This window comes from Endocarpon pusillum (assembly GCF_000464535.1).
Source record: "Endocarpon pusillum Z07020 unplaced genomic scaffold scaffold176, whole genome shotgun sequence".
NCBI classification, from domain to species: domain Eukaryota; kingdom Fungi; phylum Ascomycota; class Eurotiomycetes; order Verrucariales; family Verrucariaceae; genus Endocarpon; species Endocarpon pusillum.
Window position 1 is genome coordinate 125136 of NW_006916072.1, and position 26869 is coordinate 152004.

At 49.6% G+C, this 26869-nt stretch overlaps 6 protein-coding genes across 6 annotated transcripts; 2 read left to right on the plus strand and 4 right to left on the minus strand.

Annotated features, from left to right (window-relative positions):
* Nucleotides 1-3139: 3139 nt before the first annotated feature.
* Nucleotides 3140-5746, minus strand: EPUS_04091 (uncharacterized protein; the record flags this gene model as incomplete). The annotated part of the gene is made up of 3 exons (XM_007802705.1): nucleotides 3140-3504; nucleotides 3554-4845; nucleotides 4902-5746. 3 exons carry the CDS (start codon nucleotides 5744-5746, stop codon nucleotides 3140-3142), a joined length of 2502 nt encoding a protein of 833 aa, XP_007800896.1.
* A 2928-nt stretch (nucleotides 5747-8674) lies between these two features.
* EPUS_04092 (uncharacterized protein) lies at nucleotides 8675-11288 on the minus strand (the record flags this gene model as incomplete). The annotated part of the gene is made up of 5 exons (XM_007802706.1): nucleotides 8675-8771; nucleotides 8819-8945; nucleotides 8999-10814; nucleotides 10869-10964; nucleotides 11019-11288. 5 exons carry the CDS (start codon nucleotides 11286-11288, stop codon nucleotides 8675-8677), a joined length of 2406 nt encoding a protein of 801 aa, XP_007800897.1.
* A 2099-nt stretch (nucleotides 11289-13387) lies between these two features.
* On the plus strand, nucleotides 13388-14650 carry EPUS_04093 (uncharacterized protein; the record flags this gene model as incomplete). Its single annotated transcript, XM_007802707.1, has 2 exons — nucleotides 13388-13462; nucleotides 13511-14650. The coding sequence occupies 2 exons, from the start codon at nucleotides 13388-13390 to the stop codon at nucleotides 14648-14650; spliced, it is 1215 nt and encodes a 404-aa protein (XP_007800898.1).
* A 1697-nt stretch (nucleotides 14651-16347) lies between these two features.
* EPUS_04094 (uncharacterized protein) lies at nucleotides 16348-17203 on the minus strand (the record flags this gene model as incomplete). Its single annotated transcript, XM_007802708.1, has 4 exons — nucleotides 16348-16458; nucleotides 16528-16677; nucleotides 16735-16949; nucleotides 17026-17203. The coding sequence occupies 4 exons, from the start codon at nucleotides 17201-17203 to the stop codon at nucleotides 16348-16350; spliced, it is 654 nt and encodes a 217-aa protein (XP_007800899.1).
* A 675-nt stretch (nucleotides 17204-17878) lies between these two features.
* On the minus strand, nucleotides 17879-19656 carry EPUS_04095 (Pyruvate decarboxylase; the record flags this gene model as incomplete). Its single annotated transcript, XM_007802709.1, has 2 exons — nucleotides 17879-19416; nucleotides 19467-19656. 2 exons carry the CDS (start codon nucleotides 19654-19656, stop codon nucleotides 17879-17881), a joined length of 1728 nt encoding a protein of 575 aa, XP_007800900.1.
* A 1337-nt stretch (nucleotides 19657-20993) lies between these two features.
* Nucleotides 20994-26458, plus strand: EPUS_04096 (uncharacterized protein; the record flags this gene model as incomplete). The annotated part of the gene is made up of 2 exons (XM_007802710.1): nucleotides 20994-26269; nucleotides 26317-26458. The coding sequence occupies 2 exons, from the start codon at nucleotides 20994-20996 to the stop codon at nucleotides 26456-26458; spliced, it is 5418 nt and encodes a 1805-aa protein (XP_007800901.1).
* Nucleotides 26459-26869: the final 411 nt, after the last annotated feature.

The following is a 26869-nucleotide window of genomic DNA, read 5'->3' on the forward strand; positions in this document are numbered from 1 at the left end:
AGAGAATTGTCCAGATAAGAAGTGCTCGAGATGCACGAATCCTGTTATGATACCGATGGAAAAGGTCATGATAGGTAAGCATGATAGAGAGACACCTTGCAGCGAGATTGTGTAACAGGAGCGAAGTCTGGCCAAGGGGCGATGGCGTACTAGTAGTCGAGAAGAAATTATCACGACGCGGACTTGTGTCTACATAGTAAGCAGTGCTTCGGCCCGGTAGACCTCACAGATTGCTCGGTTTGAGAATAGTCCCTGTACAGAAGAGCGATAGGCCATGATCCGAGATACGCAAGGCTAGAAGCAGCAGAGTTCAGAACCTCATGTACAGGGGCAGAATTTGTCACGTCCCAATCATTTCAGCCGCATATTGATGTCTCCTTTGCAGATATGATGACCATGCATAATTAAATAACTACTACGTAGGGATACGAAGTCTACCACGTTGCCAGGCATACGGAACTACTACGTAGTACTAGTAAGTATTCATAGCTTGGCGCTAGTATCTGTACCGTGGGACGGGCTACAAATGAGATACCTAAGCCTTGAACGCTTAAGCGGTACGACTGTGGCCAATAACCTTTGACGGTCGCCTGGGAAGCTTCTAAGCAATGATGTGGGGCTGTATCAAAGCTAATTGCTACTAGTGCCGAGCTATGGATACTTCTGCCCGGTACCGTGGTAGAGAGGTGTATCTGGTACCTCCGGTAATCAAACGCATGCTAGGCTTTTAAAGAAAACCATTGGCGATGGTGAAGGATTGGCTCCCTGTAGAGCGAGTTAGATCCAGGGAACATTCGGCGTATTGAATGCCTTGTCGAGTGTTGCGCCCAGTGATGGCGCCTTGCAACCAAGGAAACAGAGATTCATGACAAAATCACGAGGTGTGTCGTAGTGGCTTAATTCTGGCGACTCGAGTCTCTGGCAGCAGATGAAAGTCGACTTCGCATGGAGCGCGTAGAGAATTGAAGTGGGAGAAAAATCCAGAATATACATGCTGCCTGGTGCCGGTCTTTCCATTCTCCTTTTCTAGTGGTTAATGCTCACCGCTCGGGTAACGGGTCAAAGGTAGAAGCATTGCTCTCGAGACGTAGCCCTGCTAGGAAAAGCTTTTCGGACATATGCCAGACGCTTGTTCGATAGCCAATAGAGATTTGGTAGCAGATGGAAGAAAACGAAAGTTCAACGGCGTGGCGCGGCTAAGATAGGTTGTCCTGATACGGAATACCAACGAATGAGTGTAGGAGTACTTGGACGTCCCCGTACCACCCATCTCCCCCCTCCGCGGGATGTGCTTAGAATCAAGCGAATCTGGGTGCCTCTTGGGCAGTTACTGGAGACAGGCAATTGCAGGGTTCTGATGGTGGTCTTGGGATAGACGTGACAAGGATATCCATAGGACGCCATCTATTGAGAAGCGTGCAGAGGAATTGTTCCGGGAGTGTTCTTCGTGATGCAAACCTTGGCATTCGTCCGGTAGAAAGAGGTAGTCATCTGATTTGACTAGTACGACCACGGAAGCCATAGAAGTTTGTCAATGCAGATTGTTCTCCACATAAATCGATGTACTACGCATGCGGCATCCGATCGACAGGTCCGGCAGCCTGGGAGTCTCGATATGGATGGTCTGGCCCATCGAAACCCAGGCTCTTGGGCCACATCTCCCATGATACTTTGATGGACAAATTGCTGCATCCTTGCTGTAGGTGAGCGATCAGCGCACGAACTCTTCTTATCAGTGGTTAGCTGCTCCTCCAAAAAGTACATTGTAGATCTTGAGTCATGCAGTGTTGCAGCCCAGATCGTTAAATTTAGCACATGGGATTTTCTCGTCGGCGTCAGTAAAGGAAATGATGTTCATTGAACGGCGATCTTGTCCATTACCGCCCGAACCCTTAATTAGGTCAGTCTGACGTGTTAACCCCTGGACCGTCCGACCAATAGGGATCGTCTCAGCCACAGCAGTGGCGTATCTGTCAGATCGAAACTGGTTAGTTCTCGTCGATGACATCCGTGCATGCTTGGAGCTATGGCTAGTGATGTCGCTCCTCTTCCAAGAAAGGCTGTGCATCGTCTAGAACCATGGTCCTATCTGCTGTTCGTCAAGCACGGATTTGCTTCCTTTCAAAGAATATTATCGAAATAGTATCAAGATTGAGATCAGCGGAGAGCATACGTACGATTTGATTTGGTTGTTGGTGAATAGCGCTTCGATGACGGCACAAGTAGTGCACAAGTAGTGTCCATCAAATGCTCCTCTTTGTTGGATATGCGATTCCCAACGAATCGAAGGACATCTTCGAGGGTGGCTCACCACTGGACCCCGCCCTACAGCAAGTTACTAGGTAAGTAGTCCCTTGTATGGTGGTCTCTCTTGTAGCCCCTGATACAGACGACCAAGCCTTGTACTACGTACATCGGTGTAACCTGCCCCTTTCCCTGCCCGAATGACATAAGAATGATCATGAGAAAAGCGAAGGAATTGTGACGAGATAATCCCAACCCTTGTCATGGAGGATGACTGCATTGGAAAGATGTGGTGTTCTAACCACTTCTCGTTGGTGCCACGTAGGTCTTTGACTATGTACACGTCTCACTCTTTCCCAACTTGCAATGTAGCACGCGGCCAGGATGGAGCCCCGACTGCACTACCCCAATGGGCTCTCCCACGCCTTCATCATCGGAAACAAAAACCAAATCCTGCGCAGGTATTGCCTGACAGTGCCAGTGGGTATCAATTGTAAATTCAAAAAAGGATGATGCGTACTTTGGCACGCAAAGAAAGCAGGAAGAAAGAAGCATCTCATCCGCTTCCATATTACAACGGCGTTAATTGTGCCCAAACACCCCAGTGGGTATTTTCCAAAAGCAATAAATAGAGGGTATCTTAGATACTCATGTGCATCGTCAAAAAGTGTCGTGGTCGCTGGTCGAAATGGAAGACTTTCGATTCTTTCTTCAAAGATGCTGTAGAAAATGACGAGATCCTCCTGCCAAGTGACAAGACAGCTCCAGGTAGAAGTCGTGATCTCGTGGAGCTGCGGGTATAATCTCCAATGATAAGTCCTACATTGAAAGGGTGAAATTGTGCAAGTAAAAAGGGCGCAATCTGAGGGTCGTTGTATGGTGCGTTTTGGCCTTGTCAATAGTTAAGCCACATCTCCAGACCGTCCGTGTACATACTGTCGAGAGCGGTCACATCACCGTCGACCATGATGCCGGTTTCTGACATCTCTCGGGCTTCTGACTTGACAGCCTGTTCGTGGTGTACTTTGGAGAATTCGACGATCATATCCTGTTCTTCAGGAAGTTCTCGTACAACATCTTCGTCAACAATAATATGCAGGCCTTTCGAGTCCAGGTGCGTTACGCGTGTCACAGCTGTAGGATCGACCTGGAACTTCTCAGATATGGCGTTGATGAGATCCTTGACGGTACGCTGCATCAGATACACGGCACGGTAGTACAAATCTTTGGAATCTTTTCTCCGGACGTAGAAACACGCGACTAGTGAAATCAGCAGGTGACAGAACAATAATGCTAGGAGATTGCTTACCTGGCTTGATCGGACGCTCTGAAGGTGCTTGATAATCTAGATCTACGCCGAAGACGTTGATTACATTGCCAGAAATGCCGGACTTCTGAAGTGACACTGTCTGGGAAGGAGACTGTGACGTTGATGTTTGTGAAAATGCGGCATCAATCGAGCCTCTTTGCGAGAAGCCCGTGGGGTCTGATGGTGGTAGCGGTAGTGGTGGTTGAAAGGTTGAATGGGCCAAGTGAGGCGAGACTACTGCGTTGGAACTTGACGTTGGTGACATGGCATTCGAGTTCGTAGGCGTACTGGCTGCGCTGGGTTTCGAGTCCCATGTGTCTTGCCGTGTCAAGGAGGCAGTATCTTGTGGCCCGCCAGGAAATTGGACAGGAAATAGATCCGGATCATCCTCTTTGTCGCCTCGAAGATCGAGGACACTGACAGGTCGAGTAGAAGAGAACATGTCTTGCATGGTGGTCAATTTCATAACCAGATCTTCCTCTTGGGTAGGTTGTGCAGGTGCCTCCCCATCGGAGTCAATCGACCATGTGCGCTTATGCTTCATAACTTTTCCAGGTCCTTTCCCTGCTTGCTTTGCCATGGAGCCACTTCTCTTTCTCTTCCCGAACGTAGGTATCCCAGATTCTGCCTGTGAAATTTGTTGCTTGAGCTTTTCAATCGTCTTTTTGACGTGAGCCACATCATTGGCAAGCTTCCTCTCGGCCCCGTGATCCCGAAACAGCTTGACTTTGGCGTAGCACACCTCGGCTTGATTTTCCGGAGCAGCATTGGAGAATTCTGGCTGGATCTTTTCCGTCTTTGCACATAGCCTGACGGGGATACCTTTCACACCTTTAGAATGGCTAAAGTCCGTCGATAGAAAATTAAAGCGAACGGAGATGGAACATTCCGACCGGCCACTGACAGGATTCGGTGCCCATGTCACACAAAAGCCATCAAAAGAATTGTTGAGTAGTTCAATCTGGGGTTTCCGTGACTCTTCATCACCTCCTTGGTTAGTGTCAACGTGTTCAACTGCCAGTAGCTTCCCTTCCCGTTGATGAGCTTCAGAAGTGCCTCGGCCTTCCTTCCACAGCTGCCAGCAGGCTCCCGGTTTTGCACGTTGCTCGTCGTCTTCGAAAGAAACACGGACGAATGTGCGATAGCGAATGGGTGAAGCATTTGACACAGGCGGCAAAGTGTCAATGACGGATAAGGAATAAGCTTGACCTTTGTTGAGGTAACTGATAGGGATCTCATCAGAGTGCTTGACCATGGCCGTTGGGGCATTGAGTGTGACGTGATACCGAAAGCTGAACCATTTGTATAAGCCCATAGTTTTGAGAGAGGATAAAAGGGTTCAACTTACTTGTCGCCCATCGGTCCAGAGGAAACCGCCATGCCACTGTTGGCAGTCTGACCCAGAGACATATTAGTCCCGATTGGAAGCATTCCCATCTCGGCTTTGGCAGGTGAATCGTGTGGTGATTGCGACATAGCCTCGTATCCAGAATCTTTATGCTGGAGAAAGCTGCTCGGGGCGAAGACCTGATGAGGCGCGTAATTGGGGACATTCTCGAACTGTTGAGGCTGTAAAAGATGTGGTTGATAGTGTTGCAATGGGATATTGAGATTGCCTGTTGAGAGAACGTTGGCGGACTGTGGAAGAGAGAGTGGTGTTCCAATGTTCATGCCCATCCCTGGAGTATGCAAATCACCTGCTTGGCTGTGATAGAGTGTGTTCAGGCCTCCCGGAGTTGGCGTGTAGTAGCCCGGAGGTTGGTTGGCGAAGGTAGAGAATGCAAATGAGTTTGGGTCCATAAGCGAAGGAGTGAACCTCCAATGGTCCTGCATTCCCTTGGGCGTAACATCATGATCTCTGTGGTCCCCGGGATCACCGAAGTGTCTGAGTGAATCATCGCTGGTCAGCACGTCACCATCCTTGGCAAACAATTCATGCGACGATAACATGATGGATGGACTAATTGCGAGAGCCGTAAAGAGGCTTTGTGAAGGAGAAAGAGCAGTTGAAGTGGTGGGCGCATACCTATTAGGTAGATTTGCATCTGTGAGTACATCGCTTAGGGAGGAAGATCGCTGGGCGGGACCCGGCCCTGCTGATAGCGACCCAGGACCTACACCAGGGAAGTTTTGCTTGAAGGCCGCGTAGAATTCCTCGTCCGGTTTTTGCGAGTTCGTCCTGGTTCGAAACATGATCAGCTTCTCAGCCACAGAGAATGATGAATAGCTGTTTTTTTGTTGAAAATCGCTAGGTAAGCGGGATGGCGAACCGGTTGCGAAACATGGGAGGCGGCTGAATATCTCAAGTGCTGGTGTCAGCACGCCGACAGAGCAATGCACGAATGTTTATGCCAGTCCCTGACGGTAGCGATTGTAGTTAGAGTATGGTAGCAGACGTTGAAAGCACGATCACAGGCTCTCCGGTCGAGTCGCGAAGCGCGCAAGGTGGCATCAAGGAGTCCTGTAGCGTGTACCGATTCGGCGGACAATAGACGTGCTTGCTCATGTATTCGACGTCGAACAAAATTGGCCTGGTGGGTGTTGGATGAAATACCATCGAGGAGACGGTAAGGTGTAAAGACCAAATAAAGAAATAGCAACAAGCAATCATGAAGTTGTCGGGCTAGAACTTAGGTCAGACATGTTCATGGTACCCGTAGTTCATCTTTAGCTACTCCGTACTAGCTCGCAGACGCTACAAGAAAAATGGAAGGAAGAAAAGATGCAGGGCGGGGAATAGCATTTGCCAGGATGACAGTTTTGGGCACCACACCGCGTGTCATTGATGACCGGGGAGCCACAGCCATGGGTCCCACCCATTTCCCAATCTCATTCGAGCGCCACGGATAACTGGCAATTTGGCGGGGATTGGCAGTAACGCCACACCACCAAGCACGGATGCCACTAAGAGAGCAATCGTAATCGTCCCCACCTGAGACGGCTTAGCTTCAAAGGTTGTGGATTGATGGTTGACCGCTGTAGCTTCATTGGGCTAAGTGGCGTGTAGATCCCTGTCTACACAGCCACCGCTATGACTGGACAGTGTTACACGAAGCCGCTATCAAGGCCCTAAGTCCATAGTGTACCGCTGCCATACTGACCGCTGAAGCTAGAAGGCCTGGGCCTACGTCTGAAGCTCTCTTGCCGAGGAAAGTTGTGGCTTGAAAGCAAAACTCCCGTGCCTCATCACAGTACTCTCTGGCCCCAAATCAAATCTTCCGTAAACTCGGTACCGTTCGACAGCCTTTTTGTACCGGACTAACCCACTGACATAGGACAATGCATCTCCTTGTCATGTGAAACGATCTGAGGTCTACAGGATAAAAGATATTAGCGAATCGGGAGAACCATGTACAAGCCATTAGAGGACAATTACCTCCCCTCACAGAAGTCATTGTGGCAGGACACCATGATCGGTATCATGTCTGTCAGGGATCGATACTAAAGAGGTCTTTACCGACTTAAATTCCTCGAAATCTTCTTTGAAGAGAAGAAGGATGAAGAAGTGCTTCAATGGACGGATATTGCATTGCAAGTAAGTTCACCCAAGTACCCATAATAATTGCTTTGATAGCAAATAGATCCAGATACAGATCCATGGATCACATACAGCCCCTAAAGATAATACACCAATCACAACAGAGAAACCTTTGATTCCTCTCGGTGTATTGGGATAGCTACTCGCCAGCACTTGCAAGAGTATAACGATTAGGCTCAAATGTTAAGAGACGGCGCCTCGCTTCATGGTGCAGAGCGCTATCGAGAAATCGGAGCGGTTGCCAATGAATGAACAATAACGTGTCTTTTGCTTGGCCTGTGGCATTGGGTGTCAACCTGGCTCTAGTTTTGAACGTTGCAGATGGCGAAGTAGAGAATGCCATAGAGCCTTCACGATGAAAGACAGGGGTTAGAAGACGAGCTGCTCCCGTTCGAGGACTCAGGACGCGTCGACCGAAGAAGAGAAAGAGGGTGCAGATCGACAGGCTGAAAAAGTGGGTCACACACGGCCACAGCGGCAGGAATCAAAACGAATCGGATCTGGCAATCTTAACGCTCCCGGCAGCCAATGCTCCAAGGTTCCTGAAATCGCTGCATAATTTAAACCATCGAGACCAGTGCGGCACCATGTTCCTTACGTAGTACTAGCATATGCAGATGACCTCGTCGGGTGCTCTGCTACGTTGGATTTCTTGTACGGTATGAGTGGTACGAAACAGCCACAACAAGGGTGAATGAAATGAGTAGGGATCCAACAAAGGGCACCAGCCACATCTAGACTCGTCTAAGCAAAGCGTTGAGAGGCAGGCTGCAAGCGATGCCACGAGGGAAAGGGGTATGATCGCCAGAAGTGTGGCGTAAGCTCGAACGCATCACTTGTTACGTATAGGACTGTGGCGGTGCACAGTTGGTAGCGAACAACAGCGGAAAACATGGAGAACCGAGGTGCAGATATGGTGAGACCGCTCGAGGTACGATGCTGCTGCCGTCAGACTCGAGGGTTGGTACAGGCTCAATATACGACGTCAGAATATGATGTTGTGCCCTTTTTGTGATTGTATAACAGTCGTGTAGTTGAAAGACTATCCGGCACACCATGACGAAGAGTTTTGGTGTGATGTGGGGCAGGTATCACCAATGTCTTTCCCTGTTGCACGAGAAGTGCGCAAAGATGTAAGAACAATTGTCATCCCGAGCCCTCAGGCGAGAGAGAAGAAAGATGCCCGGTGGCAGGTGGACGTGGAGCGGTCTAACTAGTCATGTGCCCATTTGTTAAATATTATGTACCTCTGACGAAATGCATGCAGAGCAATACATCGTCTTGACCTGTCAATCACCCTTCAATTCCGTGGTAGACCCCACTCGCCTTGCCACACCATTAAAATTAGATGTACAAAGACAAAGGCAACTCCGGTAAATCATAGTTTATCCACTCGATTGCACTGAGGGAGCGACAGCCTGTTCCTGACACCGACTCTGAAGGTATGCTGCAGTCGTTAATTTGCATTATGCCTGGAAACTGTGCGGTCCACTGATCGAAAACGAATTTTGAATTTGATCCGTCGGTGCCTGAATGCAGAAAATTCATAACCCAAGGCCACTCGGTGAGCCAGCATGCTCAGCTCATCTCGTGATGATTAACTGAAACCCATCAATCCATTGTCCGCAAGAACCTGAGACGCCAGCAATGGTGTAGCCCGCCGGCGGCATCAGCATATGCCTGAGGTTGTTAGCAAGCTTGTCCAGACGCCATCCAGTTGAACTTACCCAGAACCACCATGAGCATTCCCATAGATTTCGGACTTCCTCCCAAGGCTGGTCAAAATCTGCAACCCATCGATCCACAGCCCAGCTCGCAAATAAAACCCTGAAAGGGTTTCTCCTCTGCGAGTATCTAGAGGGCGCGTCAGTCATCGATTCCACCATAACCGAGGGAAAACTACTGACCAAAGAAGAATTCGTCACCACCTGCCTTTCCTCCACGTTTACCAAAAAGCTGGCAATGTCCATCCTCGTAACAGAATGCAACACCGTCTAAGGCATAACCAGAATACACCTTGATGGAAGTTAAGAGTTTGGTCTGCAGATTCACAGAATCAAGGATGACTTGTTCAGGCTTGCTGCCGTCGAGTCTCGAAAACCCCAACTTATTACCTTTGAAACCTGCACGTGTCTCGAGCGATTGTGGTAAATTCGTTAATCTGTTGTAAGTGTTCATCGTGAGACCTTCATCCTTTCTAGGAGCGCTCTGCCTTGCTGGCAGATTGACGATGTAGGACTTGGAGAGCAGCTCGGAAAAGTCATCAATGGTCAGGCTCCTCGAGCTACCAGAAAACACTTGTAGTTTCACTTTGCCCTTGCGCTTGTTTTCAGGTAGTCGTGACCGGACATTCGCCTCAGAGAGTGTGACATTCCAAGGCATGCCACCATTTCGTGATTCGGTACTGACATATTCGAGCCAATATCTGCACAATTCGTCGCCGTCATCTGGATAAATCTCGATGAAAGAGATTCCTGAAGGCGCGCAAAAAATGACCTTTCCATTTCCGATGGGGTAGAATTGGATGCTATCATCTAAAGTGGATAGAATAGTATCACCTGGCGTGCGGAAACAAGGATGATGTCGGAAACGAAGAATGTCAAGTCGATGCCAGCCACATTCATCCTCAATCCGACAGATACGCAAACCTTGAGATTTGGTCCGTGTCGAGTAAGGCTCCCTTACCAGAAACGTTCGATTGAGTCGGATGTAATCTCGCAGCATCACGCCCGACTCCTGATGTGGACAGCCAAAGAGATGGCCCACTTCATGCATATGAGCTCCGATGCCAATGTTGACGGCCTCCCAATTGCTCCCTGATTCATTGAGGTCGTTTGCAACGAATCTGGTGTCGGTTCTTGTGCAGTCTGTCAACGCAGGAACTACCTCCTCGATGCATGATGGATAACTCTGCAATGCTTGAGACCCGAAAATGGCAAGTTGCAGGTCGTCGCTGGTACCGCCTAGGGCTGCGTGACCTCTGATGGTGCCTACTACCGGATCCCAATGTGAATCCAAGAACATTGCAGCGACGTACTGCCTTTGACCCGGACGCAGTCTAAAGTATTTCTTAATCGCGTCCGAAGCAATGGGGTACAGGTCACCCTTTTTGGCTGCTGGAGCGTACTGCTGGGCGAGCTGAAGATCTTGTATTTCAGCCACAGTTTTGTCACTTCGAATCACGTGGACCTTGATCTCATTTTTCAAATTGCCAGCTTCCCAATCTCTTAAAGAAAGTGTGCCTGTTTGCCATTCTTCTTCGAACCGAAAACATCTGCGGCCGAACTTGTGCCGGTACATCTGTTCTGCCGTGAAAGCTTGCCATAGATGCGCGGCCATCCGATATTTTCGAATAGCGGTATCAAGCCCGTTGCCTTCTCTCTCCCGTCTTTCTGGAACTGCATCATAGGTGCACGGAGAGTCCCTGCCAACAATGATGGCTAGGTGCAGCGGAGGAGAATTGTTGAGGGGTAGGTAATTGAGCATCATGTAGGACGAGTGGATGCCATCTTTTGAAAGGGAGGCGGTAGTGAAATCAAATCTTATTTGGTTCCAGCCAGGCGAGAGGTATACCAGTGCTTTGAAGTAAGAATCCCAAACAGGCCAATTTGTGGGGGGAAATGCCTGGCCATCTTTATCGTGGTGTATGGTGATATTGCCTGCCATCGGCCGTTGTAGAGGATCGCTGACCTCGCCATAGACCAGAAGGACTTTTTGATAGACCTAAAGAAACCATCAGCGTGTTTGTACCGATCTTCGGCAATAGTCTGTTCATACCACCGTATTGTCTGCTATTGAAGTGAGTTTTGGTGCAAAGGGAGAAGTAGCTCCAGGCGAGCGCATTGTTACGCCTGAGCCAGAGGAGCCAAGTCCCTATGAAAGCCGCTGTTAGAGACAATATAGGACTTGAAGAATGTCATCTCTCACCACTGTGCTGTTTCTGTTTGACTTCAGCGGGGTAACCGAAGGCCGGGGAGGAAGGGGAGGAGCCATGCTGTCGCCGTTGGATTTGGATGTTGTGACATTTGACGTCGAACCATTGGGCTGGACAGACGATGGCGGAGTTGAAGCTCCATAGGAGGAGTTGAGTGTGGAAGTGGATTTTGTGGTGGGTACCGTTCCATTTGACTCGGCAGAGGAATCACTGGTGCGAAAACTGGCCTTGGATCGTCTTCGAAGCTCTTTGAAGAAAGGCATGCTTCAGATGTGCTGTAACGTCCTCAGGGACCACGTTGGGAAAGGCATTCGGCAATCGTGGTCGATGCTGGTAGAGGTCGTATGCAGACCTACTCAACACTGCCTGGCTAGTATGTATGGAAACTTGGATGGGGTTCAAAAGAGTGACGGCGCAGCTTGCTCAATGAACGTGGTGTCAGCGAACGCAGTGGATGACTGACACAAGTGCACTACAGAATCTGGCTTGATCTGAAGTAAGAACGAGAGACATGATCGATAGGGTAATAGCACAGCAATGCTGCAGAGAAGGACCTATTGGTACTAGTACTACATAGCAATTCCTAGAAGGAAAGAGGTTGGGCTTGGCGCCAGTCGCAAAATGAATCGATGAGATAAGGAAGGTGAAGGATCACGGGAGGTACTGACTAACTCAGCTTCCAGCTGGCAGCGGGCCAGCAAACGCTAGGATTTCGGCAAGAGTACGGATAATTGAGGAATATGCTCGCAGTTAGCACTCTTCTAACCACAACCTCCACGAGGTCCACTGGTTGTGCCTTCATCTACGTACCAACTATATTATTATTAAGATCTCAGCTAACACGTCGATCGATATGCAGTGCGTCAGTCCGTTTACCGATGCTAAACGTACACTTTCCTGTCATCCGGGTTCTCCACCCAGCGCCTATCAACAGCAAGACCCAATGATACCCCATAGTTAGCCTGCCGAGCTGATTTACAAGTTCTATATGAACATTTCGCTATCAAGTAGTATTACTTGTGCTGACCTTCGATGAAATATTCCCATACCTTTGTTGCCAAATGGACTATTCACAGGCATGAAGAAACCACTGCTAGAGATCTTTCGCGGAACGGCAAAGCCGCCTTAGCTTAGCCCCTGCCTTGCTGCGCTAGAGTAAGTTACTACAGGAGGAGAGGGAAGTACGTCGTAGATAGGTGCTAGTAGCGACTAACTAGTTATGATACAGCGTCGCACAATCTGGTTGTCTTTGACTTGTCTCTTCGACGTCCGCTGTACTACTATACCTGTGTAATTGATAAAGCTGAGGTTCAAATCGACTATTGGGTTATAGAATCCGTTTATGCATCTAATTCCAACGTTATTGAGGTCCTTCTGTTGAAGAAATAGAGATACGTAAATAGTTCAAATAATCTGTAAAACAGTTGTTTCGGAGAAAGCTTAACTAGCGCCAACCTAACAATATTATGCCCCTTTGTACTATGTAGTACTCCGTAGTTGAGTCCTCCGTTGAAGCCTTACTACGTGGACTACGTAGTGAGGGTTGTGGTTAAAGAGCATACTCTTCAGAGTGTCCATCCTCAGACCTGTTTCAGAGGTCGTCACTTTTGATACTACCGGTACCGCCTCCGGGTCAGGAGCAGCACGTCAGCCGTCATACCTAACTAGTAGCTGCTGCCGCCTCGGAGTACCCAACTCTTTCTCTACTGTATCTACCACCCGCAGATGCATACACCGGCTTTCTGTCCCGCATCTACTTACTACTACTAGTAGGCGAGCTCCCATGCCCAGAGTGTCACCCCCCTCATCAACCATATCCTTGCTTCGGTCTTCCTATCCACAGCCGTAATCAATGTTGGCACTTTGGCCACGGAACAGCAGCATAAAACAAGCTTTATCAGACTTGTAGGTAGACATTTCTTTGCTGAGAGGTACGGCTGTACCCTGTTCAGTGCTCGATGAACTACTCGGCACGATGGCAGCAAAATTAGATCAAGCGATTGTGTCATGATGGAAGCATTCTAACTCAACGCGTGGCTGGAAATGCTCGAACGGCGCGCTCCACCAGATCCAATCCAATGCCCCTCCACCAATCCAAGCGCCAAATTGCATTGAGCCAGCCAACTTCAGCCCCTCTCCACTTGCAGCACTCATATCCATGATATTTGCAAGGCTGTCATTCCATAAGCCCACTCCATATTTGACAGCTTTCATGTTCATAACTCATAACTTACCGGTCCTGAATGCCTGCGTGAACAAGCTGGACAGCAGTCTCTACCCGCCGCTTAATCCATTGTTTGTCAACATTCCTTAAGATACTCTATTGAACTACCGAATTGTCATGAACATCACGCTCCCTGCAATGGCAACTCAACACCCTTCCTATCCCACCAGTGAGATCGCTGGAAAAGTTCTTCGAAGGGCTGAAATTGCCAAAGTAAGCTGCAGGACCCGGAGCCCGACGATCGCCTACTAATCATTGCAGGTTGCTCGCAATCTCCAGGATCGACTTGCCCTGGCAAACTTCAAAGCCCAGAATGGATGGCAGAATAGAACTCTGAGGACAATTGAGCCGGAAGTTACCGAACAAATCAGGAGGAAAAGACCATACTCAAGTGGAGATTTTTGTTCAGACTCCTCGTCCAACACATCCGAAGACTACCTTTACTACAATTCCTCGCCCTTGGCTGGTCCAGCATTTTCCGATGAGATACCCCGGTCAAATCACAGTCGACACTCCCACCCCAAAGACGCACCCTTCAGATATCTTCACAACCCTGGCAGTCACAAGAGAATCCGTTCCTCATCTAATGCTGCACCCCAAAAGGTCTCAACAGCAAACAAGTCATGGAAACAAACCCACCAGTTGCCTCAATCTTCTCCGGTCTTCCAAAGACCGCAGCTTCCATTTAGCAGCATGAACCAATCTTTCGTGTCTGATGCGGCTACAATCCCAGAACCACGACGCACTCGTTCCTCAAAATTCAGTATTCAAACCTCCGCTTACGATGACCAAGATGACCTCCCCGTCCATTCCTTCAACCGCCAACTGACCTCTCCAAACATGATATCCTCCTCTCCACCCCGTACCCCATCTCCAGTCAATCCTAGAGCCCGTAGCCACCAATCCAAAGAAACTGGTGCAGACCTCCTCCTCTATCTCGCCAACTCTCCCTCCCGCTCTCCAGCCATTCATCACCAATCCTCTCGCCGCAGCGGTGTCAACACCCTCGAGCCTCCCTCCACTCCACCCTCCCAGAACACCTGCAGCACCAACAAAGATCTCCCCTCCTCCTTCCTCACCACTCCAACCACCAACTCCACCAACAATCTTGCCCTCTTCTCCACTCCCGGTCAACAATTCAACTTCGCCGATTTTGTCAACGTCACACCCTCGCCCGCTCAAGCACCCTGGGGTGGACGGACACCGGGGCTCAATAAGACACCGGCCGCGGCGAGGGCGGCAAGGAGGGGCTTGAATTTCGATACTTTGGTTCCTCCACCCACAAACAACGGTAATGGAAGTGTGAGTCCGACATTACAGAGGGGTGAGAACGGTGTTGGCGGGAAGAGGGGAAAGGGTCTGGCGCTGGACTTGGGGGATAAGTTGATGCCGAGGTCATGAAGCTGGGACTCGTGTGTGCAGGGCGAGGAAGAGGCCATGAAAGGAAGAAGGAACCGCGGATGAGATATTCTATGTATATGTTGATCATGATTTATAGGATTTGTATGCCTAATAAATCTTATTTGATTTCTGTCCATCACCGTGTGTGGACTGACAGTAGAAAATATCCATTGACCCATCCAAGATTACGCATTATTTCCCTTCCAAACCCTATTCTCTGGGACCTCAAGTTCCTTCATGGCAACATCCTCATCGCAATTACTCCCGATGCTTCTGCCGTGCATTTGATCGACCAATTATGGACCCCACCTCCAACAATGCAACGCGGCACGCACGCGTAACGCGCTCCAAGACACGCTAAAATATTGCGCTAGTACGTTCTGAGCTCGGATTATCGATCAATTGAACAGACTGGGGACTTTGTGCTCATGACATGGCTGACTTCACCGTCCACCTCTTCATCGATAGTGGGCGAATGTCTTCGCACACCAATACTATCGTCACTGTCAAAGACATCGCCATCGATATGGCCTTGGGAGTATCGGGCTGTTGTTGTGCATTTCTCGTCGTCCCAGTTCATGCAAAACAGACGCCAGAGTGGTACTCATACCGACTAACTAGCTTATCGAGTACATCGGCCTGAGAGCTGCAAGAATCGGCTTTATTTAAGATAAAAGATCTGCCCGTGTTGGCCACTGCTCACCGACCGGTTCCTGGAGACGGTTGATTGAGGTTTTGGGACGCGATGCATGGCGCAAGGCTACCTGTTGTGGTTCACCTGTCGACGAGGTCGTCTTGGTTTTTTGTTCCGCTGATAACGTTGAGGGGTGCATCAATCTCCTTCTTCATCGAACTGGTGACCCAACATCTCTGTTCTGGCAGTGAGCCTGCTGGTCGAGAAGATTATTCTGCGATTCCGGTCAATGCTGATGTTGATCAGCTTTTATGAAGAACGATCATACTGGTTCTACTGGGGTTGAGTTTGAACCCGCTCTGTAATTCCAAGTGATCAAATCTTGCTTCTGTTGGCCAATAGTCAGTTGGGTAAGCTCCCTAGCAGAGTGAAGATCGGAAACTCGGCAGCAGCCAAAATATTAGGACTGCTTCTTTTTCCTCAAGATCGGATTGAGGAGGTTTGGCGAAGCTATCTTGGCTCTGGATATAGAAACATTCCGCTCAAGGAGACTAATTGGTTCTAAAATGAGTGTGTGCCCTTTCCCTGTCATACCGATACCCTGAGGTAGGCTTGTGCTCTCATTAGTGCTCCCATCAAGCATTGATCCATGTTGCTTTTGCTTCAGCCATCGGGGTGGAGAACAGCGAAGGAACTGACCTCCGCATGTGGGCTACGATCTTCAAGCATGTGAGAAGCTGTAATGGCTCGTGCGAAGGATTGCTGATACTCGTTGCGACTGTGGTTTGTTGGGTCCTTCCAGCGTAGAGTTTCACTTCAAATGCGAAGCCAAGCAAATCTTCTTTCAATAATTTTGTGCAGATCGACCCAGTACATTAGCCTTCAAATTAATGTGGCTTCTAGCTTTGGATCGAATCGGAAATACATCTCACATCATGTCTCTTTGATGGACATGCCACAGTTTACTGTAGATGCTAAAGATGCCTCTGGACGCCCTTTGGACGCCTTTGGACGTACCTGGATGTCTCTGGATGCTTCTCAATGCTTTCCTGTTTAGTAATCATCATTCTTGGGTAGATCGTCCCTCGTGGGCCGATGCTTGGTAGATCTCGGATAAGTTAAAACGCTTCAGCTTCTCGAATTCGCTGCCCACGACACTCATGCCGCACACGTTCTACAAAGGTCGGAGCTGTTAGCGAAGAGCAGCCACACACTTCAGGACTTATCAAGCTATATTTCTCACCCTGTAGACTTCGATCAGAATCAGGCGATCGTAGTTCGTCAAGTCGACCGAATGGCTGGAGCTTAATCGGGTCGTGGCATCTGCGACCGTCTTGATGATGACGTCTCGGCTCAGCTGTTCGTTGTTTCGGATGTTTGGGCGGATGGCAAACTATTGGACGTCAGCAATGTCGTGCAATGCAATTTCCACTGGTGTCCGTATTCGTACCTTCTTCGTAATAGTACTGTCGCCAAAGACGGGCCTCAGCACTTCCTCACACAATTGCTCTAACCCATTCCCTAGCGTCTTCCGGATGCAGCTGACAGGTGTTAAACGTTTGACGTATCGGCTTCGCTGCCGGCTTGATCCCGAGTACGCTTTTTCACAGATTTGAAGAACTAGATTGACCGGGTCCAAGGGGGGTTGTGTGCGAATGAATGACACTTGATTAGAATACCGATCAGTGCGTTGCGCCAAGTAAGGTTCGAGTTCAATGAAATGGCACGGCATAGTACGTACCACAGGCGATCTCGAGTCTAACAAAGGTGTAGGGTTTCTTTTGGTTCGTGGATGATGACTTCAAGGACTCAATCTCCTTTTCTATATCCTCTTCGATGTCGCCGCCACCATTTGTGGTTTCCACTGCGGCTTCATTGGGCTGAGCTTCAAGATGCGAGTGAATGTACTGGTCGAACATTCAGTTCGTCATACTTCAAGTTGATGGTTGAAAGTGGTACTTCAGACAAGATATCATCCATATCTCGAAGACATTTGACTTCTTGGCCCTTATCACAAGTGACAAATATCCCAGCATCACCATTGTGAATTCCAGAAGCGCTGGTTATCAGACGTTTTCCTGAACTTGCTTTTCGAGCCTTCCACCTGGGAGATTGCTAGACAACATTTCTTAGCGTGACGCATTGGAGAGGTGTAATATAAGCTTTACTGTTTGCTGCCTTCGCTCTGGCTTGTCTACCATACTGTGAATGCCTAGCTGGAACTACGTCCCAGCAGCAGAGGCAAATGTCATTCGTCATACATGAGAGGACGGTTCAACCGGAAATAGTACCGCTAAAGTTTATTCAACTTCTCGGTATGTATTGAGTTAGTAATAGTTACTTACTACTACTAGTACTAGTAGTAGTGGGTGAAAGTGATGCCAAGAGTGATTTTCATCGTTTATTCCACACCACAAGAATCCTAATAATCAGGCCATGCTCGTTTGCCTAAAATATCTTGTATGGAGTGGAAAGTCATTGGTTAAATCGCTCCAGACGCTTCGAATCCATGATCATGCTGCTTATAGAAAATATCAATACTATCAACGCTTTTCGCATCCCGAGCTATGTTTTTGACAGCGCAAACCATGGCATTATTGAGTCTTCGCATTCGTCCTCGCAGACGCCTCTGCAGTAATTTTCAGCGCAGCTGGGGCATCCTCCTTTGGCATGTACAATTCCACAAACTGAAGCTGTGATACCTGATGAGAATCCTCGGCCTGGAAGAATGCCTCCAATTCCTCCCTCGTCTTCACTTGGTGAACTTTGTACTTGTCTGGTTTTGCCCCGAAGGTTGGAACGAGATCTTTATACTTCCATTCCTGAACATCGTTGTACACCGCATCCATGCCATGGATATAGCGCTCAATGGTGTATCCTTCGTTGCATATACAAAAGATGATTGGCGTAAGGTCATGTCGGATCATAGTACTGATTTCCTGAGCAGTCAATTGTATGCTCCCGTCGCCAACAAATAGTAGAGTCCTCCGGCTACCAGCCTCTTTTGCGGCAAGCGCTGCACCCTGACAAGCTCCTACGGACCAGCCAATGCTACCCCAGAGAACCTGACTCAACGCGAGTACACCCTTCGGAAATCTAGTCTCCCAGATACCGAAGTTGGCTGTCCCTGTCTCGGTGACGACGATGTCATCTTCCTTCAGCCATTGCCCCATCCGTGGCCAGAACCAAGCGTGTGAAATTGGAGAATCTTTTGAAACGTCCAGCTCTCCGTTTGGAATCTTGTTCTGTGAGACTGGGGGCGCTGCTTCTACATTGAGCTTTGGTAATCTCTCCGTCACCTTTCTTAGCACCCCTTTCATGCCGACCCCCGGATACTCACTGTAGCGAACTCGCATCATTGTGCTATGGAAGTCGATAGTTTTGAGCTGACCAACTCTATAGGTGAAGCCGGTGGTGTTGAAATCTGATTTGATTGCACCAATGCTTAGTATGAGATCTGCTGACTCAACCCGCTCTTTGACTCCAGCATTCGAGCCATCTCCAGCATAGACTCCGCCATAGTTTGGAAGTGTCTCATCCACCGCACTCTTGCCCATAGGTGTGACGAAAACAGGCAGATTAGACTTCTGAATTAGATCGTGAGTTTCGTCAAGCACTCGATGACGGACGGCACAAGCATCGACCAGAATGACTGGATTCTGGGCAGTGGATAGGTATTTGAGCACAACGTCAACAACATAGTCCTCTTTCTCAACCTCAACAGATGGCTCGCTGAGATCGATTGGTGTCTTCAGCCTTTCTCCTTCGACCTTCTTTTGCACTATATCTGTTGGCAAGGTGATGTAGACAGGTCTGCTTTGAACCCAGCATTCCCGCAATGCGTGGTCGATGAGGGTAGCGGCCTCGTAGGGATCATTTAGCTTGGCCACCGCACAGGAGATGCCAGCATTCATGTTGGCAAAGACGTTGAAGTCTCCGTTGCCAAGAGTATGGTGAAGGAGCATGCCGCTCTTCTGGCTGATTGTGCTTGGTTGACCGACAATGTGGACGACCGAGGCGTACTCGCTGTATGCTCCCGCTGTCGCATTCAATACAGACAACTCTCCGACGCCAAAGGTCGTAACGACGGCAGCGATTCCCTTGACTCGTGCATAGCCATCTGCCGCATACCCTGCAGATTGTCAGAATCGTTGACCCGGGAACGTTGCGAGCCTAGTGTACCCGCATTGAGTTCATTGCAGTTGCCCACCCAGTGGAGTCCGCACTTCGGAATGTAATCCAGAGCAACAAGGTTATAGTCACCTGGCACGCCATGAACAGAACGGACACCAAGCTCGTGCAGTCGGCGAAAGAGGTATTCAGCCACATCAATGGGCTGCTTGAGCTCCGATGCCCTGATATCGTGAGACATGGTTACGGCAAGTGACCTGGAAAGTGGGAGTGAGAGTTGAGGTAGTGCACGAAATACTGGGGGAAGATATGTTTGAAAACAGACACAGATAAGATGAGCAACAGTAGTGATGAGGCAATTGCTGTGTTGGTAGGTAGTAATCAACGTCAGACCACTGGCACTGCACTGCACTGCACGAGTGGAGCTCGATGAATACGTCTTGGCAGGGCGGAAGGACCGGCCGCATCAGTGTGAGGTTCCACTGCAAGGCACTGCAAGGCACTGCACGGCACTGCAGTGCCCGATCTGTGGCCGAGCAGGTGGGGAACCAAGTACTACTGCTTATCCTGCCCCTCATCTGCGACAAACGTGTCAATTTTGGTAGTCCTCGGTCTCACCAAGGTGATGGGGCTCCTTGACCTGGGAGAAGGATGTTCGGGTCAAGGGTTCAGCCAATCTACTACGTAGTAGTAGCGTGTGATGAAGCACTATTTAGAGCTGCCGCAAAAGACTACTAGTACGACGTGATGTGCACTGACACACTTGATCCAGCACCTTAACCGGGGCTGACACGTCTCTACAGGCCAGACAGCTTGACGACGACTATTCTGATCTTCCAAGCGTCGGTTGATAGAAGGGACGAAACTTCAACTGGAAGTCGAGTGAAAGACTGCCACGAGCGTGCCAAGACAACTCAGGTGCAGTGGTCTGTGCTGGCAGCTGTAATACTAATACCGCAGATCCGGACCAGATCCGGACCGAGCAAGCGAGAGAAGCGACGCATCCAATAAGTCCACCGAACGTTAAGTTATGCTAACACTTCCACTGAGCAATTTTACCCGTATGCAGGGTGCTGCTCGTACCATCACTTCTTTATCCTGCCCATCGCATTCGAGATATATACGGCAGAGCGTATAGTGATCAGACAAATCCGCGGCAGTGTCCCTGTGGAACGGCCTTCCATACTCGGCGAACTGTATCTGCGTTTTCCATTGCAGCGTTCAGCATTGGTGGGCTTCTTCATGCGTTGATCGTCTCGGAAGTGCACAAGTATCTTTATCTGCCTCCTCCGCACGGCTCAGCTGCAACAGATTCCTTCTCTCGAACCTCAGCAAGCCTCCAATTTCCTTCCTAGCGAACCCTATTGTCGTCAAAAGGCATCTCAGCTCGCCGCAGCCAACTAAACCATCTTAACCATCGAGCTGCGATTCGTACTTTGGCACCCCGCAATTGGAGGGATTGGGCTATCGCAAAATGAAGGGAAGACCTTAAAGTCGTTCTGAAGGACATCGTTGGTGTAATTTGGCATCTCGCATGGTTTATATGTTCGATCGACGCCGACTGTATCGGCGAACAACATGAGCGTTCCCCGGCAGAGGTCGTCCTCGAGAGTCTCCAATCGTTCCACCTCGTCTTCTCCCTCTCGCTATCACCCCGTTCACTCGCGTACGATCCCCGATCCCCAGCACCTTACTACTTCATCCGCATCCAACACCCCTTCGTTGTTGGTTTCCCCTGGAAGTGCAGGCTCGCCATATTCCCCAAGCGCATATTCAAATGCGTCAGGCCTAAGGCCAAGAGCGCAGACCGCTCAAAGCAGATCGCCTCCAGGTTCCATTCGTCGACATCATCAACATCCGGCTGGTCAAAGGATGGTCTCAAGTAATCAGGCCATGGAAAGTCAGCGCCAGCAGTATATCCCGGGCCCTCCACCACCCTCCATGGCCCAATCCGCTCAACCTCATATCATGACTCTTCCGCCACCCCCTCCTCGTCCACATCATCAAGCTTCTACACCTGGTGTTCCACCTCCGCCTCCCGGCCCGCCGCCTGGTGCCCATCCTCCAGGGACTGTCTTTGGTATACCAGCAGGTTGGCAGCAGTCGTGGGGTCGACCCCAAGGCCTGCCTCCAGGATTTCCTCCTCCACCGCCGATGAATAATGCCAATCAAGCACAGAACCAACATCTGGCATATATTGCTGGTCAGATGCCCCATGCACGTCAGCCTCCGAACCTCGCAATCCCCCCGCCGCCACCAATGGAGAAGCCACTTGTTTCAGCTACGTTCATCCCTGGGGGAGACTCGTTCGGACCAGGAGTCGGTATTCCTCCTTTCGAAGACTCTCAATACTCAACTCACTGGAATCAATTCCAGTATTCGGCACCCAACTCGGCCCATTCGGACTCGAACACCCGAGAGCTCGGCCATCCTCCAACGCCTTCATCCACTAGAGCCCCTCCATCCTTGCCCTTACGTGAGAATACAGATCCGATCTCACCCGGACCGCCTACTGCTACAAGACTAAACCCTCAACCTCATAGCTCAAGTCAAGGCAACGAAATTTCAAAGCACGAGGGGTCTATAAAGCGCCAAAAGACAAGTAGTACATCAACGGCGAGTGGGTCTTCCCACGACATTAGTGCCCAGTGGCCCGCTGATCGAGTCTATGCTTGGCTGGCTGCGAATGGCTTTTCCAAGGATTGGCAGGAAACCTTCCAGAACCTGAACATCCAGATGTCAGACTTCATCGAGCTTGGTAGAAGTGGTGGCGGAGCTCCCAAAATGCACCAGATTGTGTTTCCACAGCTTGCTACAGTGTGCTCCAAGAACAAGACTGGTTGGGACCAGGGTCGAGAGCGCGAGGAGGGGAAGCGAATGCGAAAGCTCATACGTCGACTCGTCGATAACGCTAATATCGATGCCGGATCATCAGGTCTTGGTCATCGACGAAGAGGGTCATCGCAAGCCTTGCCAAGTGCTTCAACAGATGGTAACGTGGAGAATTCACCGAATCTTCCTCGTCATGACTTTACACCCACCCCAAGCACAGCAGGTGCGGAAGGGAGCCCTGGCAAGCAGATGCCTGCTCAGATGTCGGGACCAGGTCATAAAAGCTCGTTCCAGACGCGAAGCAGTACTCTACCTGTGTTTAGCAAGAATAGCAGTCAAAACTCCACCCCCAGCGATCCAAGTCATCCGGACAACAACAATCACTCCCACGGCCGTACCAAAGACTCCCGGAATGCTTTGAACCATCTTGGTCCCCGTGGTAGGCACAGTCCGAATGCTTCAGGTGATGCGCCTCCTGCAGGTCTCGTATCAAGATATCACGATATCAGCCCGCAAAGTGGAAGCCCCTCACTTGGACACACGGTGCCGACATCTGCAGGGCCAACCAGCTCTTCCCCGCTTCCAAGAGCTGAACAACATGCCAAAAGTAACAGCGCGGACTCAATGTACAAAAATGCTGGTTACAATCGTGCGAATTTACATCCCCCAACCCTTAGCGATCAGTCACGACAGTCACAAGTAAACGCATCTGCAGATGGTTCTATGTCGACCAGATTCTATGAAAGCCGGCGCAATGTTCAGGAACAGGGTCGGCCGTCGATGGAAAGTGGCAGACAAAATAGCAATGATACCACTTCCAACAACAAAGAGACTAACAAGGGCTTCTTGAGCAAATTCATGAATCGGAGGCGGCATGATACACATCCTTCACCGGAAGAGTCATTTCTTGAATCTCCTACTTCTCCGTACGTACCTCGTCCATTACTTCCATCCTTATCTCTATCGAAGCCCCAGCTGAATGGAAGTGATGCGTCTCTGGCGCAAAGGCCGCCTTCTGCCTCGATCATGTCCGAAGAGGAAAAGTCGAGCATGCGTGGTAGAACAAAAACCACGTTGGGCAGGAAATACGTCTTCGTTACGCCTGATCGTTGGAATTATCGGCTCATCGACATCACAGACTATGAGACGGCAAATGCTCTGCGAAAGATCATTTGTCTAGAGCTCGGCGTTCAAGACCCGGATTTTGCTCAAATATTCCTCACAGAGGCTGGTCAGGTTGAACACGAAGAAGCCTTGAACGACTCTACGCTTGTCTCTTTCAGTCGCAAACATTCAGATAATCTAGGATCACTGAAATTCTACGTCCGTAGCCCCGCAACTTCAGCTGCGCTACCGTTTCCTGCCTCGGCTGGTTTGGGTCTCACTTTTGCTCAGCGCGCTCATCCATCGCCGCCTTTCTTAGGTCAATTTAACCGTCGAGCGATGGATGAAGATGAATATACTAAATTGGTGGCGAAAGCCCAAGATCTCGGAATCCTTGGGTCGAAGGATGATTCAACGAAAGGACCCCTGATAGAATCCCCACCACCAATGGTTCCGGGAACAAACCAGAAACAAGATGATTCGGAGCGTGAGGCCATTATCCGCAAAGCGGCAGCAGAGTTCAAGCGTGACGCTGAAAGAAAGCAAAAGGCGTATCAGGAGTCCAGGCAGCAGACCAGAGAGTCAGGCATTCGAGCAAGCACAGTGATTGACTTCGACACCCCTCGAGAATCTCCGTTTGAAGATAAGAAGACTGACCTCATACCTGTGCGAAAGCCACCTACTGCACCGTCAGAGTCGAATACTTTGACAAAGGTCAATTCTCTCAGTAAGAAGTCTGGGGAGAGGATAAGGCCTCCAAGCACGGTAGACGCTCTCAAACGCATCTCTGACCCAATCGCAGAAGAGATTTCAGATCGAGGAAGAAGAAGAGCCATTGGACCAACTCCATCAGTTTCCCAAGGCATAGGAGCAGCATTGGCCAATGTTGGCAAGATGGTAGGAGCACCTGCCACGATGGGGAATTCTGGAGTGAGCGATCAGGATCCACCACAAAGGGCCTTGCAATCGGTCGATTTTGGTCAAAGGGGAAGCAGTCCAGGTTCGTCCCCGCGCGCCTTTACTTGGGGCAAGGGCAATGTTATGTTCAAAGTTCCTGACTATGATGAAGATGGTTCTGGACTTCAGGAGATTCCTCAGATCAGCATACCTCCGAACACTGCCGCGCAAAGGTTACGCAGACAAGACGCCTCGCCTGGCGTTAGTCCAGCATCGGAACATCCTTCTCGACCACCAAATCCCTCAAATCGCAAGTCATATGGTCCAGCTTTCGATTTTGAGGAGGAGGATATTTCTTTCGAGAAATCTCCCATACCTCAAGAAGATTCAGACGATGACTCAGATGATGGTCTATTCGCCATACCTTTAGTAACCACATCACTGTCAAAGTCGAGTAATGAAAACGTCAAGGTAAGAAAACCAGCATTAACGGTGAACACGGACTCGCGAACGAAAAAGTCCTGTTCTGTGGCTTTCCAGTCCCCAAGCACTGCTGGACCATCCACAGCACCAACAATTCGTACCCCTGAAACCGATGGCGCTGGATCAAGCGGTGGCCGTTCGTCATTTGAGCGTCAGCTCTCTGATACCAACACCAGCTATTCTCCAGACGACAAAATGTCGAGAAGAAATTCTTTCGCCAGCGAGATTTGGGCCAGTAGACCTCCAGTGGAGAATGTTGTCGACCACCTTGACGAGTTCTTCCCGGGTGTTGATCTCGATCAGCCTTACCTCGAGGACGGTACTACTTCACCACAATCGGCCGCCGATCAAAGCAGCAAGGATGGTCCGGCCCCGTCATTGCGTGGTCGTGTCACATACGGAACGGAAGGTCTGCCGCTACGGCTGATGAAGAATGATTCTGATACTCTGGGCTCTGATGAGTCGACGTTGAAAGCTAAGGATCGCGACAGCATAGCCAGTGTCGCCCAACGGTCATTGAGGAGATCTGGTGGCCTTGGCCGTATGAAGTCTATTCGTGAGGTGGCAAAGGGTCGCAATGATCTTGTACGCAGCAGGTCTAGCGCCGCTCTCCAGAAACCAGCCGAAAGTACTGGTATTGTTCGACGTAAGAGTACCAAAATGTTTGGTGCAACCATTGTTCAGATCAGACCGAAACCGGGAAATCGGCTTAGCACCCTCGATCCTATACCTCAAGAAGAAGTCCCGCAAGAGAACACACCAAAACGACAAGCGACATTCAAGATCATCCGTGGCCAGCTGATTGGCAAAGGAACGTACGGACGTGTGTACTTGGGTATGAACGCTACCACTGGTGAGTTTCTGGCGGTGAAGCAGGTTGAAGTCAATCAAGCAGCTCTGCACGACAAGGAACGAGTCAAAGAAATGGTGGCTGCTTTGGATCAAGAGATTGATACCATGCAACATCTCGAGCATGCCAACATCGTCCAATATCTTGGTTGCGAGCGAAAGGAATTCTCCATCTCCATCTACCTGGAATATATTGCTGGTGGGTCTGTCGGCAGCTGTCTGCGAAAGCATGGCAAATTCGAGGAAAGTGTGGTGAAATCCTTGACCCGTCAAACCTTGGAAGGTCTGGCCTATCTCCACCGAGAAGGCATTCTGCATCGAGACTTGAAAGCTGACAACATTCTTCTTGACCTGGATGGAACCTGCAAGATCTCGGATTTTGGCATCTCCAAGAAGACCGACAATATTTATGGCAACGATGTTACCAACAGCATGCAAGGTTCAGTCTTCTGGATGGCACCTGAAGTCGTCCGTGCTCAAGGTGAAGGCTACAGTGCCAAGGTTGATATATGGTCACTTGGTTGCGTCGTTCTGGAAATGTTTGCTGGTCGACGTCCATGGAGCAGAGAAGAAGCCATCGGAGCAATTTTCAAACTCGGAAGCCTAAACCAAGCGCCACCTATTCCAGACGATGTTCGAGCAACTGCTTCGGTTGACGGCTTGAACTTTATGTATGATTGTTTTCAAGTGTGAGTAGAAGCCTCTGATTTTGTGAGCATTGTACTGACATTTCTAGTACGCCGTCTGACAGGCCAACTGCTGAGACTCTTTTACGACATTCGACATTCTGTATACCAGATCCATACTATAATTTCTACGATACTGTCCTTGCCGCCAAATTACGTACGGCTGATGCTGGTACTTCTAATGTTGAATAAAAACAGCTTGCAAGGCGCTACGGGCTGGGAATCGAGGAGTTTGCATGGCTGAAAGCCAAAAGGATATCTACGACTCTATACGAGGAGATGACTATATGCACAATACATATGATGTTCATTAGATCAACGATCTGTGGTCATGGCCTCTGTTTCCGCATTTCCAGTGGCTCGTGCTTCTCTTGGATCAACTTCAGCATTCCTGAGTCAGCGTGTTGTCTCTTGTTTACATATTTCGGCAGTATCTCCTTGCACTTTGTTGTTCTTTTCCTGTTGTATTCTTTTCCATCTGCGGGCGCATCCCAGACGCATCTCGAGTGAATAACAAGCGAATACTGTTTCATCAGCATACCTCTCCCCCTCCACGCTGTTTGGTTCCTTTACCTCAGGACTCGCATTATCTATTGGGCCAGC